The sequence below is a fragment of the Cetorhinus maximus genome, chromosome 20, assembly GCF_964194155.1.
Source record: "Cetorhinus maximus chromosome 20, sCetMax3.hap1.1, whole genome shotgun sequence".
NCBI lineage: Eukaryota > Metazoa > Chordata > Chondrichthyes > Lamniformes > Cetorhinidae > Cetorhinus > Cetorhinus maximus.
In genome coordinates, this window is record NC_135898.1 from 54,619,143 (window position 1) to 54,637,574 (window position 18,432).

Consider the following 18,432-nt stretch of genomic DNA (forward strand, 5'->3'; position numbering starts at 1 on the left):
TGCAGGCGGCGGACAGTTTCACTGCCACTCCCGGGCCCGCCCGTAGAGGGGAAAATCCTGCCCTTGCTGAGGGAGGCCTCGGCTGTGCCTCTGTGGGCATAGGCTGCCAGCCTGAATATTGATATCACACCAAACTCAGGACTTGGGGCAAAGTCAACAAACTTTAGAGTCAGCGGTCAGAAGTCCTAGCCTGTCACAATTTCTGGCCACAGCTCGAGTCTCCAGGGATCTTGGTCCTCATATTTGTAAATGAGATCATAAAAAAATGCATACGATTTACACATCTTTCTGCTAGCCTGTAATTAAAAATAAACAATGATACAGCTTTTTTTTTCAAAGGAACAAGGCAAACAGTGAAAATGCAAATCAAACATAGCTCCAAATTCAGTGGATGGCTGATACTTCTGTTTAATCTAACAATACAAGCTACTTCTGGTGCAGGAGAAAAATATCAGTGCCAGAGCCACCAGTGAACTTGAAAATACGCAGCCAATATTTAAGTTTTTATAATATCGCCATTCGCTCAGTAATGAGATGGAACACTGAGCTGCCCTAATGAGATTTCCAAGCAAGATTATGGCTGAGCATTAGCAGCTGTATACTCAGATTGTGGCCATCAGGTCTGATACAACAGCAGCACTCGTTGCTTTGATCTGGCAGACTGAAGTTATTCATTGAATTTAAAGTGATCAGGTCAAGTGCACAATTTTAAGGTCATGATTACAGGCTTAGTTATTCTGAGCATTAAATATGTACGGCTCGGAAATCTAACCCTGTCATTCATAGGTATTGGTTGCCATTAACCGGATAAATTATTTCTTTCCTGTCACATGTTTCCTAGCTATTATATTTGCTTCCTTATCAAATGACTCAAAACTCTTCACACAATTAAATTTTTTTTTGCAGTGAATGGACTGCTGCTATGTGAGCAAATAATTTGGATGTTTGCACTGGCGATGTCCAACAAGCAGCCATGAGATAAAAGAGCAGTTAGTCTGTTTTGGTGTTCACCAAGACGACAGTGCCACACAGGACATCAACGTGTACATGTATTCCTTGTCCATTAGGAAATCAACAGTTCAAAGAATGATAGATTAAATTTTGTTAAAATTAGGTTCCAAATTCCACTGCATGCTTGATATTCATCAACATGTTGTGAAACACAGGAAAATCCATTAAAAAGGGTTCAAAGTCAGTGAAAAGTATGCTTAAAAAAAAAAGTTTTGTTTCTCATAAGTCATGCAGTCAGCCCCAAGTACAAGAGTTTGATAAAATAAGTTTAAAAAATACATCAACTTTGGTTACATAAATAGTGTATGAGATACTGCATTCTTTGCTTATTGTAGAGAATGGATTTTCTTGATAAGAAAGGAACTGAAAAAAAATTGCATTTGCTAAAAATTGGTGCACATTAGAAAGGTATATGAAGGATTTAAAAAAAAAATAGACCCCATCCCAAAAGTTGATTGAGAAACATAAATCAAATATATTTGATTAATATTTTTTTTCAAGTTTAAAATTCATAGTTCATGATGCAAACCGTACCGAAATTCACACAGCCAAGGTTGTAAAAACAAGCGTTGTAAATTATACCTTAAAACAAGAAATCATAACAACTGAGACAAATCCATATCAATCATACTTTGCATTTTGCAATTTTACAGTGCAGCCATTTATAAGCTGCATTGTGAACTGATCCAGACAATATCAGAGCAGACAGTTCATTACCTTTTTTATGCTCCAGAGCATGAAACACAAGATGATCAATTACAGAGATAGCAAATGGTTTTCCTGAATTCTGCACTTTGCTTCAGCTCAACTCTAAACCTCCACTCGAAAGTCTGACCTAAAGAGCAACTTAAGCCTTACAATTCAAAACTTCCCTGAAATGTAAACCGAGATGTTGTGCTTTATTTCTTTTTAAAGTAAAGTTCTTTAGTCAGCATGGAGACAATGCAGGGTATCTGCTTCTTCTCGCTGAATCGTGGATCTTCGGACCAAGACTCAAAGTGCATGGCCACCATGTAGTTGACTCTGGTTAGGATCTGCATTATCTCAAATTCTTTACCATATTCTTTGAAGGCATTGCACAGGGCCTGTGCAAACCAAGAACCCTTGCCTGGATTCCTCCATGAGTAGTAGCCTGCAATGACAGACATCACATTTTACAGTTCTCAAATATGTGTTGAGCAAGGGTACAATAATTCAAACAGTCAGTCACTTGGCAGCATAGAACTTGAGTATTGCTGAAAAAAAGAGACATCCTGTCAAAACTTTTCATCTTGCACTCATCAGCACAGATTCACAAGAATACCAAATCTCAGAGGGAACACAATTTATATTGCATGAGAAAAGGGTGCTGATTGATTGGCAAGTGGACTCTGATTGGTAGAGGCATTGCCATGGAGAACGTACCACGAAACAGTTAACTGCCAAGCTTTTCTTTAAATTCAAACCACGTTGATTCTGATTGCCAATACCTTGACCATCGGGAATGAACCAGGAAACAGCAGTTCCCCCAAGCATTTATTTAGGTCAAAAGGGCATAATGCATGGATCTTTTTTTTTTTGTTTGCAAAGGACTGGGCCCTGTGTGTGAATATACATAGCTTCTGGCACGCATAAGTGAGCCACACTTTGAGCCCAACTGATTAAACTGGTTGTTAATCTAATTCTTAGTATGACCGGGATTGTTTCATAAGTATTGTCCAACGGCAGAATCACGTCTCATGTTGGACATGGCCTGGTATGAGTATGGTCAGTACTTTGCCAGCTGTGAACAGCTGTAGGGATATGCTGTTTGATATGACCCACCATATGGCCTACATACCTGGCACTGATATTCATATACCAGATTTCCCATTTGTGCAGAAGGCAGAATGTCATTTTGGCTTGAGGGCAGCATCCTGTTAGTGGCAAATACCACTCATGCTGCTGCTGCATAGGAGCAGTGTGAAACGGCTATATTTGAATCTGCAGCTGCATGCAAGAATTTTCTTACACACCTTAATGGGCTCCATCCTATGTTTAAGTGCACCTTTGAAATGGGACTATCAAATGAGCTCCCTTTCCTCGACGTGCTAGTTGAGAAATCTGCCAGGGGGTTCTCTACTATGGTCTACCACAAGCCTAGCTTCACTGGTCAATGTACACAATTGGATTCCTACAGTTCCAAGTGCTATAAATTTGACCTTATCAGCAATCTCGTAAATAGGGCCCGAGTCATTTGCTCACCATGCAAGCTTGATGCTGAAATAGCCAAAGTCATCCTGCGAGATAATGGCTACCCCATGAATGGGCCTAAGGCTGCCACCTTTAGCCCTGAAAAGTGCCCAGTCTACCTCGGGTTAAAGTGTCTCAAAAATTTGAACAACGGGTTATGCAGCTACTATGTGGTAGCAACACAAGTCGGTACCTATCATGCAGGTGAGTAACATGGTGTATGAATTTCAGTGCCGGTGTGATGCCAGGTATGTAGGCCGTGCATCCCAGTGACTGGGGGATCGTGTTAAACAGAACGTCTCTTCGGCTGTTTGCAACAGGCAAAGTACTGACCGCACCCAACCAGCCCATGCTTCCAAAACTCAAAACATGGGCCAGGATTTTCCGGATGGCGGGGTTTCCCTTCCCGTTATCCAAGGAGTCAGCGGCCTCCACATCGCTGCCGGTCCTGGCTTTCCCGCAGGCACTTAAGGCTCCAACGAGCATTAATTGACTGGAGGCAGGATTTTGACCCTTCAGTTGGGAGGAAGTCCAGCCTCAGAGAGCAGCCAGCCAATCTGATGGGCTGGCAGTTCTCTAGCCCCAGCAGTGCCAGAAGCTGAAGTGGACAGGACTGGGACTGCAAGCAGTACACAGAGTCTAAGTCCCAGGAGTCCAGGACCAGTTAAGTTTTGGGGTCTCAGGGCAGGAAAAAGAGGTAAGGCCCAGGGGGTGGGCAGAGGGAGTTGGGCGTATTAGCGAAAGGTCGCTGGGGGGAGGAAGCACCTGCAAGGGCCAAACCTTTTTTGTGGGGGGAGGGGGTGTGTCCGATGGTTAAAAGGGCCATAAATGGTGGCATCCCCCCACCTTCCTGGCCGAGGCCTGAGCAGGGTTATTTTTTGGGCTTCCCCCCCGCCCCTGAATTTCTCCTGCCAGCCTGAAAATTGAGGCCAGGCAGGAAACTGCCCATAAGTGGTCAATAATTGGCCACTTAAAGGGCCTCAATTAGGGCAACAGCGGACCAACCACCTAGACCTTGCCCACCCCTTGGTAAAATTGCAGAGAGGTCAGGGCGAGAAAGAGCCCAGTGGGGAGGCCATCCGAAAGGTTTTATGACCACCCCCCCACCTACAAACCAGTCGACGAGGGAACGCAAAATTCTACCCAGTGTCCAACATTAGATGTGATTCTGTGACTGGACAACACTTACTAAACAATTCTGACTGTGAATATATGTAGCCTCTCGCACACAGGGCCCTGCCCTTTGCAAACAAAAAGAACATGTACATGCATTGCACCTTTTTCAACTAAATAAATGCTTGGGGGACATCCATTCTCTGGTTCATTCCCTATGGCATGCCTTGACCAATGAGAGTTGACATGCATCTTTGAATTAAAAAGCCTGGTAGGTAACCATTCCCTGGTACATTCTCCATGATAACACCTCTACCAATCAGAGTCCACTTGCCAACCATTCAGCACCCTCTTCTCATGCAGTGTAAATTGTTGCTCCCTTTGAGATTTGGTATTCTTGCATCTGTCCTGATGAGTGCAAGACTAAAAGCTTCAACTGCATTTTTCTTTTTTTAGCAATACTCAAGTTCAAACAATAGTTTGAACCTTCACTTTGGACCTACAATTAACAAAACAAGCTCTTACTATAGTCATATAAACAACACCAACTTCAAGTGTATTATTTAGTTTTAATATTGTTCTCATAGAATGATTAGAATGTACAACCTTTTTAATATTTATTTTTAAATAGGAGGAAAATATACCAAATTCTAGGAACTTGTTTTAATTGTCCTTCATTTTCACTCTCTACAGTTAGCACCAGACATCGACTACACCTTCAAGTTAGATGGGTGCGTCAATTCATCAACTATATGTCTTCAAGATATTCTTCAATAAACTGGCTAGATTGTGCACATGAACATTGGGAAAAAGGCAACTACTTTTCATACTGTAGTTAATCCATCGAAAGTAGACAAAGATGTGTTAGGGAATGAAACAATTAACTGTTAAGAAGTTTTTAAGTGGTAATTGTAAGTTAGCAAGCTAAGTACTTCACTCGGTGTGTATATAAAGGCAAAGCAGGTGAGACAATTGTGGGGTTGTCCCAGATTTGCACAAAGTGCGGTAGCAGGTGAGAAAAAGAATGTTTTACCCGCCGGCTGCAATGGCGGCTTCTCATGCCTCATTAATCCTGCATTTCTGAGTAACACACTGTTTCGATGGTGAGTGGGCTCCAGTTCGCCCGCCACACTGTCACCTCACTGCTTCATTTCACCGGGTGCCACATTTAAAGTGCACCTGCACACACACCTCTCAGTGCTTCCAGGATTGCTGCAAAGAAGACATGGCATCGAAAGGCAAGACCCCAGGTTTAGTGACACATCCCTCGAGTGCCTTTTGGAGGCCCGCTGTGATAACCTCTATCCCCACTCTGGCTGCAGGAGGGACAGCAACATTACACTCCGGCTTGGTAGGGCGATGGTAGCGGTGATCAGTGCAAATGTTGCACAGAAGAGGTTGGCCATCCAATGCAGATAGAGGATGAATGATCTCATCCGTGCAGCCAGGGTATGGCAACCATTTCATCACTCTAAACTCACACGCTCGAGCCCATCACACATTCACTGGCATCTCACTCACTGCCAGCTCAAGGGACATCACCACTCTCTCTCACACACACACCTGCACATCCCCATCTGGCATCATCTCCTCTGGAGACTGACTTCTCAGCCCTCACCATCTTGTGACCACTTGTACAGATCAACTTGTGCCCCTACACACACCCCGGGATGCCCCACCTTCCGCAGTACAGCCTTCATCCTGCAGCCTCTTCCCTTGCCTGAGGCCACTTCTCCCCCTTCCCCAAGCAAGGCCTTGCCCTGCAGCTGTTGAAAAGCCACCCCTCGCCTTATGGCAGGTCTGGTAGGTAGAGACCTGCCAGTGAGCCCCCCTAAAGGTGCAGTGGTCCTGTCCGTGAAGCCTGGCGCTGATGACTGTAAGTGCTGCTCGAAGCAAGGTAGGCAAACAAACCTCAAAGTCCCGAGCGAAGTGCAGCTCGCTGGATGCACATCGTTTATGTACAGTTGTGAAACAAGTCGGCGTGGTGCACAGGTGATCCAGTGTGGGGGGATCATTCCAGCGGGCTGGGCTTATGATGATATGCAGATGTATTACAGTGAAGCTCCCGACGTCCGGCAGTGGGAAACGTGGCCCGCCATTGTTGGGCAGAGCGGATGATTGCAAACGACTTTCACGATGTCATGAAACTGATTTTTGGCCTTCTCGCCATATTGCCTGCTCATACCACCAGACACGTCCGACACCAGCAGGCAGGGAAAATTCCGGCCAACGTGTCTGTGGAGTTTTATGCATTAGAATAAAACTCTGTTTGGAGAAGTCAGTCTTGGTCTCTGTCTCCGTTATCAAACAGCTATTGGAACGTAACAAAATGTATCTGAATTAGAAGCTAAATTATCAGCCAAGATTGCAACTGCAACTCATATCCACTACCTTAGGAGTCTGATGCTGTATCATTATGACTATAAGTAGCAGCTAAAAACTACTGAGGGCAAGACAAAGATTGCATTATAGCATCTTAAAGTGTAATCACCAATTCACATCAGGTCAAAATATACTGTGAAGAATTGTGGGGGCAAAGGTTATTGTTCTTTTTTAAAGGCTCTAATATAATTTAATTCATTGATAAAACATGAAAATATTATGCATTCAGGACAATAATCTTTGCATTACCTGGTACAGTGGAGTAGGCGTACAAGAAGTCAGCTTCTACTGGGATTTTGTGTCGAGGATTTGCATCTGTTTCTACATCACCAGTAGGACCTGAATCAGTCTGTATCCCTTGATCAAATTCTGAACCTCTACAAGCCTGAAGCAAGCCAGAAAAAAAAAGTGTTTAGATTAAGTATGTATGAAATGCAATTGAACAAGGCACTAAGGGCTTGAATGTACACTGTATAAAGATTGGAATACAAATACTTAAAGCTGGAATACCACTCGATTGCACTAGTTTTCCCAGATCAAAGGTCACAGACTGGAAACATTAACTCTGTTTCTCTCTCCACACACAGTGCTAAATCTATTGAGTATTTCCAGCATTTTCTGTTTTTATTTCAGATTTCCAGCGTCTGCAGTATTTTGCTTTTGACACTAATACGTATATCTTGAAAGGTTTGAAAGTTTAAAAAAAAAACTTATCCAGGAACTGGCCACTTTACCAATTGTTTGCATACCCCTACAGGTAGTTTCATTCTTAACTACCCCTCTAATAACCAAGTTTTGTAAAAATTACAACTAAACATGTTCCAAACATGTTCCAAAAGGGGCAAAAAGTTTGACGTCATGTTGTACGATTATTGGATACAAATGGTACACCTAATATTTTTCTGCATTCACTGTGTACAGTTGAAAATAATTTAAGTACTCCAGTTAATCTAACCTCCCCCCACTACAGAATCAACCAGCAGCTCTCTCACAACCCCTCCTCCCACTCACTCACTCAGAAACCCCTCCCCTTACCCCCACTCACTCAGCAACCCCTCTTCACAACCCCCTTACCCCCCGCTTACTCCTTTGTGCCTTTCTGAGGCAGCTCCGCCAGGGTGATGGCCACAGCCAGGCATCCGCCCAGCAGTCTGCTGACCTGCTGGTCAAGCAGATGCCTCCCTTGCTCGGACGTGTTTTGCAGCTGCTGCTCCCGCGCCATGCAGTGCTCAGGCGCAGGTGCCACCACTCACCTTCTTGCTGCTCCTCCAGTCACAGGTTGTTTCCCTCCCGCACTTGCTGCAAATAGGCACAACTGCATCTCACTAGTGTGAGCAGCGGGATGGGGAGTGGCAGCTCATGAGCCTGGGCACCAGAGCCGCTTGAATTCGGAACCCCTGAACTAGGGAGAGGGGTGGGCGAGGGTCGGAAAAAATTCTCATTCCTGAGAATCTGCCATGCAACAATTAAGAGAAAGTAGACCCCAGATGCCCTTCCATATGAACATACATACAAACAAAATAAATAGGAGCAGCAGTAGGCCATTCGGCTCCTCAGGCCTGCTCTGCAATTCAATAAGACCATGGCTGGCTTGTTTGTGTTTTGAGTTCCACATTCCCAGCTACCCCCAATAACCTTTGATTCCCTTACCTAACAAGAATCTGCCTTAAAAATATTCAGTGACCCCGCTTCCACTGCCTTCTGAGGCAGAAAGTTCAAAAGTCGCACAACCCTCAGAAAACATTTCTCATCTCTGTCCTTAAAGAACAGCCCCTAATTTTAAAACAGTGCCCCTTAGTTCTGGACTCATTCACAAGAGGAAACATCCTTTCCACATCTACCTTGTCAAGGCCATTGAGGATCTTACATACTTCAATCAAGTCACCTCTCACTCTTCTAAACTCCAGTGGAAACAAGCCCAATCTGCCCAACCTTTCCCCATAAGGCAACCCGTTCATTCCAGGTATCAATCTAGTAAACCTCCTCTGAACCGCCTCCAATACATTTACATCCTTCCTTAAATAAGGAGGCCAAAACCGTACAGGGTGTTTGAGATGCAGTCTCACCAATGCCCTGTATAACTGAAGCATAACATCCTTACTTTTATGTTCAATTCATCTCATAAAGGATAGCATTCCATTAGCCTTCTTAATTACATGCTGTACCTGCATACTAACTTTTTGTGACTTATGCACGAAAACACCTAGGTCCCTCTGCATCTTGGAATTCTGCAGTCGTTCTCCATTTAAGTAATACTCTGCTTTTTTATTCTTCCTGCCAAAGTGAACAACTTCACATTTTCCCACCTTATACTCCATCTGCCAGATTTTTGCGCACTCACTCAACCCATCTATATTCCATCTGCAAACTCCTTATGTCTTCTTCACGATATACTTTTCTACCTATCTTTGTGTTGTCTGCAAATTTAGCTACCATGTCTTCACTCAGCTCATCGAAGGTCATTGATGTAAATTATAGAAAGTTGAGGCCCCAGTACAGACCTCTGGCAGGATGTGACGAGTGGAGTCCCACAATTAGACAAAGACCCATTTATGCATACCAATCTTCTATTCAGGCTAATATGTTACCCCCTGCACCATGAGCTTTTATTTTCCGCAATAACCTTTGATGTGGCACTTATCAAATGCTTTCTGGATATCCAAGTACAGCACGTCTACAGGATCCCCTTTATCCAAAGCGCATGTTACTCCTTCAAAGAGCTCTAATAAATTAGTTAAACATGATTTCCCTTTCATTAAACCATGCTGACTCTTCCCAATTACCTTGAGTTTTACCAAGTGCCTATCACCTCTTTAATGATCGATTCCAACACCATCCTCACAATGGATGTCAAGCTAACTGGCCTATGGTTTCCTATTTTCTGCCTCCCGCCCTTCTTGAATAGAGGGGTTATATTTGCTACTTTCCAGTCTGATGGAATCTTTCCAGAATCTAGGGAATTTTGGAATATTAACACTAACTACCTCATTAGCCACCTCTTTTAAGACCCTAGGATGAAGTCCATCAGGACCCAGAGACTTGTCAGCCCGCAGCTCCATTAATTTGCTCAGTACCGCTTCCCTAGTGACTGTAATTTCACCACGCTCCCCTCTCCCTTCCAACTCCTGATTTACAGCTATTATTAGAATGTTTTTTGTATCTTCTATGGTGAAGACAGAAGCAAAATATCTGTTCATTTCATCGCCATTTCCTTATTAGCTACTATTAACTCCCCGTTCTCACTCTCTAGAGGACCAACACTCACTTTACTTACTCTTTTCCTGCTTAAATACCTGTAGAAACTCTTGCTATCTGTTTTTACATTTCTAGCTATTTTCCTCTCATACTCTAATTTCTTTCGTCTGATTAACCTTTTAGTCATTCTCTGTCCTTTATATTCTGACCAATCATCTGACTGCCGCTCATCTTTGCGCAGTTATATGCTTTTTCCTTAAGTTTGATGCTTTCCCTATCTTCTTTATTTAACCACGGATGGTGCATCCTCCCTTTAGAATTTTTCTTTATAGTAGGGATATACTTATTCTGAGTATTCTGAAATATTCCCTTAAATGTCTGCCACTGCTTCTCCACTGATCTATCCCCATAGCCTAGTATCCCAGTTCACTTCAGCTAGCTCAGCTTTCACCCCACATAGTTGCCCTTATTTAAATTTAAAATGCTAGTCTTAGACCCACTCTTCTCCCTTTCAAACTGGATGTAAAATTCAATCATATTGCGTTTGCTGCTACCTTGCGGTGCCTTTACTCTCAGGTCATTAATCCTGCCACATTACACAATACCAAGTCTAATATAACCTTTTCACAAGGATATGCGTTTTCCACTCTGGGGATCACTGGTATAGGGGAAAAACTCATCCACTAAAGTACTGAATGTACAGGATTAGAGAAAATTGAGGAAGCCTTGGAATGCCCTCTTCAGCTTCATTCCAATGTGAATGCTGGTTCTGCATGTACTACAGGCACAGGGCTAATGACAGAGGTTGGGGAAGTCCCCAGGAATCCTGGATAATGCAGTGATATGGCTGATTCTGCCTCTTCCTCTTAGATATTCCATTTGGGAAATATAAATCCCTCAGGTACAGGAAAGGGAAAAAATCTACTCCCTATTAAAAAATAAGACCCTACTTTCGAAATGGATTCAAAGATTCCTCAAACTGATTCCTGAAAATTTTCTGAGCATGCCCATTATCAAAGCAAAATTCTGGAATACCATGAATGATATTACCTGAATGAAAAAGAGTTTTGGTTTTCCCACAAGCGTCTTGCACATATCCCCTCGAAAGAGAGAAGTGAGTCTCTTTATAGGCATTGCTCCGTCTGTGCCATAGATCATGCCTTCATCACCATGGCTTAAAAGGATGCATGCAAAACACGCATTGTTGGTGTGGTTTTCCTGAGAAACTAAAAAAAACGTAACAATATTTAAATACAACATTGTGGCATTCCAAAGCAAATATATTCTTTGGATTAAAAGATCTTCCTGTGCTATCATTCACGTTGATCAGTACAGAATTGAGTAGTATAAAAGCAAAATACTGCGGATGCTGGAAATCTGAAATAAAAACAGAAAATGCTGGAAAAATCTCAGCTGGTCTGGCAGCTTCTGTGGAGAGAGAAACAGAATTAACGTTTCGAGTCCGTATGACTTCTTCAGGACTAAAGGGAAGTAGAAATGTGATGGACTTTATATTGTTCGAGCGGAGGTAGGGCAGGTGTAGCAAAATAGAAGGTCAGGGAAAGGTGGGAGCCAAGGAGAAATTTGACAAAGATGTCATGCACACAGGAGAAAGGGAGTGTTAATGGCAGTGTTAAATACTAGAGAAGGTGCTGATAGTGGCATAAAGGTAAGATAGCAGAATATGTTAATAGCAGAACAATAATCAGCGCTCTGTGAAAGCAAAACATAACAAGTGACAGATGACTCTGTGGGGGTTTGGGGAAAGAATATCTTTAAAAAATTGGATTAAAAAGAGGGTAAAGATGGAGGAGAATGTTCATGGTCTGAAGTTGATGAACAAATTAGAATTAAAAAGTGACTGTTGAATTACTCAAAATTAAAGCAGCAGAAGTATTTGTATATCATGGCCCTCCCCAGCACCAGATGACAGACATGCCACAAGAGATACCATAACTGCTATGATACCCAATTGCCCTTCTCATTTCACCGAGGACAAGGACAGGACACCTGCTGCATCCTTTAGAAGGTCATCATGCCACGCATTTGCAGACAATGACAGCACCGTAACCAATATACATAACTCCCAAAATGCTTCTTTTAAGCCAAATAAATACTAGGAGATTTTTATTCGTTCATGGATGTGGGTGTTACTGGCTGGGAGAGCATTTATTGCCCATCACTAAATGTGCTTGTTCAGAGGCCATATAAGAGTCAACCACATTTCTGTATGACCAATGTTTAATTGTTACTTTATCCCCCTGATCTTTTAGATAAATTTGCATTTATTTATATTACATAAGTGACTTTATTGTAATACCTTCCACCCACTTTTAGCTCAAAAATAAATCATTACGTACATAACTTCTTTCAATAACTGTAACATGTGAAATGTAATTAGTTCAACTTCACTGTTCCTTCATTGTCTATGAATTCTCCATCCGATGATGTCACCATTTTCTTTCTCCCTTCTTTCCCCTGCTCAGCGGACTGCCCTGACTTATGCTGGTGTAGAGCTCCATAGGTACCAGTAACCATTAGACTCTTTGACAATTGGCCACTCTTCAAATGTGTGATTAGACAGTACACAACAACAGAAGGGCATCACAGCTGAACTCAATCCTGTCCTCATCCAATATATCTGCACTTTTCGAAAACAGCGTGATCTGAACATTTACCAATTTCCCCCCATCTTGAACCAATTTTCAATAACTACATTTGTGTCCCAGTGCAGATGCACTGATTTATCCCTTTTTGTAATGCTTTGTGAGAAAGTATTTAGCAAACAATTTTACTTTGTTTGGGGAAAGTGAAGAGACATAAAAATATTGCTGTCATCAAAGCGGACTCATAGGCCTGAATTTTTCAGTTGGTGGGGTCTCGCTTCCCGCCAACTGAAGAGCTGCCCCGGCGACTCAGTGCTCTGCAGCCATTTCACGCTCGAATGAGCGTTAAGTGGCTGCAGTCGGGAATCCCACTCGGGAGGTGGTCCCGGTTTAGAGAGCTGCGGTGGACTGATGAGGAAATGCAGGAGGACACCCGAGACTACATCTGGACTCCAGAGACCAAGGTAAGTTCAAGGGTCCCAAGGCGAGGAGAGTAGGGAAGGCCTAGGGGGCATGGAGGGGGTGATCTGGGTCTTGGTGGAGAGGCCAGGGGTGGAGGAGGGAGGTCCAAAGGCCCTAGAGCTTAAAGGGTGGGGTGCACCTGAATTCAGAAGAGTGCTTTTGATGGAGGTGCCCAACCCCCACCCATCCCCACCTCTTCTCGCCCAGGATCTAACTCCGTTGATTTTTGGACTTCCCCCATGCAAGTTCACTCCTCCCACCAGCCTAAAAATTTGGGCTGGGCGGGAAATGGCATTTAAGTGCCAATAATTGACCACTTAAGGGCCTCAACTGGGGCAAGGGTGGGCTTTCTGTCCAAGGCCTTGCCCGCCCCAGCGTAAAGTCGCTGCATGGTCAGGGCAGGCGGGAACCCCGTGGGAATCCCTTCCCTTCAATTTCAGACTCCCACTCCACCCCTGCCTAAACCCTGCTGGTGGGGGAGCGTAGAATTCTGGCCATGGTTTTGAGCACATCTGTCATTACCCCATCATCCAAATTTCTATCCAACTTCTACCGTAAAAGGAACAATTTCGTGTTTTCTTCCTCATCTAATAAGCACAGATCTAAATGTGCCCTGTTCATTTTGCCTGGAGACTAACTTTGCATTTTCTTAGAAAACAATCAGGGAATGTAATCTTAGCAAGGATGTGTTTTTAAAGTTCTAGAATAAGTTGGAATATCAATCTGATATTTAGAAGAGGAGATTTTTGATGACTAAAACTAATTACAGAACATTGTATCATTGCAAAAAAGAAAATGAGATAGAGATTAAAGTTTAATTAAACTAGACCATTTTATTTAAATATTTACTCACCATCTTGCAGTATCTTCTCCATTTGAGAACAAGTCTGATCATTTAAAACAACAACGTTGAAACCCAAAGAGCTAAAACACGTAAACAGATTCCCAGCATCAATGTCAGTGCCGTTACGCACGTTCATGTCTGGAACAAACAATATAAGGTCAGAACAGTTGATATAATCCCTTTCCAGAGTTACTTCAGTCAGCAAAATAATAAACCGTTAAATTGAAAAGGTTGTTGCCAGCAGGTGTACAGTTTTACTAACCCGTGTCTCTAAGGTAGTGTAGTTTGGGCAAGGGACATGGCTTTGGAAAAAAGTATAATAGATCAGCCAGACTTCTAGAACACAGGTTAAATTGGATAGCCCCCAAAAATGGGCACAGGGATCATGATGCCAATTAACTCCTGTCCTTTCAGTGTAATGCATGTGGGAGGTGGTGGCATAGTGGTATTGGCACTGGACTGGTATTCTAGTGACCCAGGGTAATGCTCTGGGGAATCCCACCGTGGGATTCGAACCCTGGTAAAATTTAAATTCAATAAAAATCTGGGATTAAAAGTCTGATGACGACCATTGTCGATTATCGTAAAATCTCATCTGGTTCACTAATGTCCTTTAGGGAAGGAAATCTGCTGTCCTTACCTGGTCTGGCCTACATATGATTCCAGACCCACAGCAATGTGGTTGACTCTTAAAAATGCCTTCTGAACAAGGGCAGTTAGGGATGGGAAATAAATGCTGGCCTAGCCAGCGACGCCCACATCCCATGAACGAATAAAAAAAATGCAGTATATAGTACACTGCAGTAAAATGCCGTAAACTGTAGCACTGTAGTAAAATGCAGTACACTGCATGTTGCCTGCTCATCTGAATGATTGTTGCATGCAGCCAGTGCTAGCCATGCTGTTCATTGGGCCCAAAATTATAATTCACCACCACCCATTAAAGCTAGTCTGCAATTTCTTTTGGAGAGAGAGAGAGAGAGGAGAGATTAAGATGCATGGTCAGTGATATAGGCTTGTTTTCACAGTGTACGTTTGTTCCTCAAATTACTTATGCCAAATAATAGTGCATTGTTACAAGAAAGATTTACTGTTAATGGTCAGAACCAGTCTAAACAGTTTAGCAAGTGAGTCACAGCAGCCACAAAACAAAATGCGGTGAGTCATGAAAGTGATACAATACCTGTTTTGTCATCAAAATTCTTATTATTGATAATAATGCATTTTCCTACTCTTTTGAAGTTCATATCATACAAGAATGTGGGTGTAACAACCCGCGTGTGACAATCAGATATTTCAGGATCCTTTCCTTGTTCATCTTTTGTTTTTTTCTTGCTATATATGGGAAATAAAAAAAAAAAGATGGTGATACCTGTAATTTACTACCACAAGACTCAATGCTGTTCTTGCTTGCAGCTCGTCAAAGTTAACTGACCTCTTTCGGCATTGCACATGAATAGCACGGGGACTGAAACCTGTTTTGTGATATTTAGCTGCTCCTGTGGAATGTACTTAACCCAGACCATTTCTTTTAAGCTCAGCTTCCTAATTTGGAAAGTGCTCCAAATCTACATATCTTGAGTCTAAGTGCTGTCTTTCAAGAATATTTATCTCTAGATTGGCAGCCACCTGTAAATTTCATTAGGAAAACCCCAGATGAACATGATAAGCAGAATGCAATAGGAAATAGCGGACTTGATTGCAATCTTTTAAAATACTTGTTTGTATTGTCATGCTCCAGTATATTATGAACTTTCAGTTAATACTTTAAAAATTTTGAACACAGTCTTTCAAATATCCACTGCAAATAATGTGACCTTTTGGTGTCTGAGCTCCAAGTCTCAAGACAATACCTAATTAAATATGGACCTTCACAGCCATCTGGAGAATTCACACATCCCTTTGTTTAAGGATGGACCATCATCAAAAGAACTATAGCATTCCGGCTGGCTCATCTTCTGTTACACCATGGACAAAAGAACTATTGAAACTCAATGTGTATTAGATGATTGTGAATTGATTCCCAGTGACATTCCATTGTACTATGATGGTCTCTCATCCAAACTAGACGATGAATTTCAAAGTGTCAAAATGACAACACAGGATGTGTACTCAGCACACCGCCCCTTGTTGAAAAAGAGGACTTTGAACTTGCACAAGTCACATGGCGAAGAAGCCATTTTGTGGTCTACTTTAAAAATTCAGCAAGAAGATGTTCAGAGACAAATCCATCAGATTCCACCAAAAGCCATCGACCAGCTGCAAGACATCCAAGCAGCCAGGGTAATAACCAGCAATACCTTGAAGGTGGGAGATTCTTAACAAAGAGAAGGACTCTTCCCAACCTGTTCCAACTTCAAGTTCACCTGAGAACCAACCTCCTGGAAAGTCAATTACAAGACACTTTGCAGCTTATTGAAAATCCTCTGCTTTATAAGACCTTCAACCAAAACAACTCATCTGAGAAACTACAGGCCTACAACAAAAGAGACTGAGACAATTGTAATTGTATTGTTTTTTTCCTCATCTGTGTCTAATCTTTGTGTGACTGATAGTGTGCATGAGTTGAGTGAGTGAGATGTTGTGTTTTTAAACTTCCAGGGCAAGTGTATCATCATAATGCATTTTCAAATTCATAAAAAGCTTGCTGCTGGAATTATTTAAATTGGGACAATCACTCTGAGGATAAGAAAACGCCCACTTCCAACATATAAAACATGCTGATCACGGACAATAATAAAGCCCATAAACTCTGTCTAGGACAGTATTTGTCTTTAAATGATTAGGCTCATAAAGCCAATTTCTTGATGGATTCTTTAGTTGAGGGAATTAAGTCCTCTAACATCTTTCCTGCATTTTCACAGACAAAAACATGAGCTGCAAGGCCCAATCACTAGGCCCAAGAGTGCAGAGTTCAGAGGTTGTTGGAATGGGACTGTAAAATGACAGAACTGTTGCGGTTTCAAGGGACAGTGCTAACTCCATCAGAACATTGCCATGTGGAGGCCCTGGGAGAAAGAAAATTAAAGGAATAAAAATTTTCAAATTTTATCAGCAACTCTAGAAATCTTGCTGTGACTATTTTCCACTCCAATTCTGGCAGGTAAACCCACCTTCACTATGTTAATGACCCTGTGGCTGGAAATTCAGCTGAGGTCAGGAGAATTTCTCATGGCATTGTTTGCAGAAAGTGGAATGATGCCCTGTTTTATAAAGGCCTTGTTGTACCATATAATGCAGACTAAATTATTCTGCTGAAGGTACAGTTTCCCTCCATTGAGGATAAGAAAGTGAGATAGCTAGTAAATGAGGTCGGAGTTCGATTGCTCTTCAGGCTGCAGGTCACAATCCTTCAACTTTCCTTTTTTTTAAAAAAAGAAAAAAAAAGTGAAGCAAGGTCACTCAGAGCTTACCAATATTTAGACTCCTACATTAAATTACTAATTTTATTTTTAATTGCTTTTGCTAAGGTTATTGAAAAGGTTATAGACATTCTGCCAGCTGTGTTAATGACTGCTAACAACAAATTCGCTTTGGTTTCCGAATTGTTCAAACATTTGTTTATTGATTTATGACGAGATAGGAGGCAGGAAATATTCACTAGACTTACAGGATGCAAAATTTGTGGTTCTGGGAAAACAAGTGTAGTGCCATACAATGTTAAAGGGCACTTAGAATTTGGGCAGGACCCAGTTCTGCCAGGTCTCCTCCCTTTTCTAAGATTGTGAAATTCTTTTGCAAGTGGGTTGGGTTTCTTGTGGCCACTCTTGCTTTATGATGATGTCAGGAGAGGGTGTGGGATTTGTAGGATGATGTCACCTGCCGGAATTCTTCCCTCACTGCAAGAGTGCACCTTTATTGTGCGCCAGAGTAAGACTTTGAAAAAGAGAGCCCAATATGCCAGATTCCCAACAGCAACTATAAAATTAAGGTGTTTTATTTTAAATTCACGTTTCCACGTTTCTTTATCTGGAATTAGTTGCTCCCTAGATGGAACAGCAAGATGTCATTGAGAAATTATTTAACACCCAGGAAGGAAGATGTCCAACAAATTCTGGAAATAGTATGGTCAACTCCTCACTCTGTGCAAATGTTCCTAGCACTGAGATTTGGGATGCAGTCAGGGAAGAAGCAGACTGCAAAGCCTAGGAAATCCAGGCCTACTATCCCCAACAATGGGACACAGATTATAGGCAGATAGAATTGTCATTCTTGACCACAATTCCATCAATACGAGCAGCATTGGAGATAAGGGACAAATATTCAGTGTTCTAGGTGGTATAAATTACAAATGTCACGTTTATATTTGGAGTTGAAACACTTTCACGTGATTTTACTTACAATTTCTAACCTACAAGCTGGTTTAACACTATTTTTCACATATTGACAAATGTTTACGTAATTGACACACACACACACACGCGCGCACACGCGCGCACACGCACACTCCGATTTTACTGTCACTTGAATAACAGCCAGTATGAATACAACATTTGTCTGAAGTCACATGCACAGTCCAGAAACAAACTACATATTTGCTGACTTTGTTTGGATATTAATAGCTTGCTTCATTTGCTAGATAGCTGGAGGAAAAAAATTTACAATCAA

General features: G+C 42.2%; 1 protein-coding gene across 3 annotated transcripts in view; it reads right to left on the reverse strand.

Moving 5' to 3' along the window:
* Positions 1-281: 281 nt before the first annotated feature.
* The window catches only part of casp7 (caspase 7, apoptosis-related cysteine peptidase), a 53,374-nt gene continuing 35,223 nt past the window's right edge, over positions 282-18,432 (reverse strand). For 2 of the 3 annotated variants that reach the window (XM_078564708.1, XM_078564707.1), the window contains exons 3-7: positions 15,008-15,159; positions 13,834-13,962; positions 10,963-11,138; positions 6,967-7,102; positions 282-2,143 (exon numbers count right to left, since the gene is read on the reverse strand). In XM_078564708.1, coding sequence (XP_078420834.1) covers positions 1,911-2,143; positions 6,967-7,102; positions 10,963-11,138; positions 13,834-13,962; positions 15,008-15,159 — 826 coding nt within the window. In that variant the 3' untranslated portion in view covers positions 282-1,910. Of the gene's footprint in view, positions 2,144-6,251; positions 6,647-6,966; positions 7,103-10,962; positions 11,139-13,833; positions 13,963-15,007; positions 15,160-18,432 lie in introns of those variants that run through there. The other variant, XM_078564709.1, reaches the window with a different exon arrangement.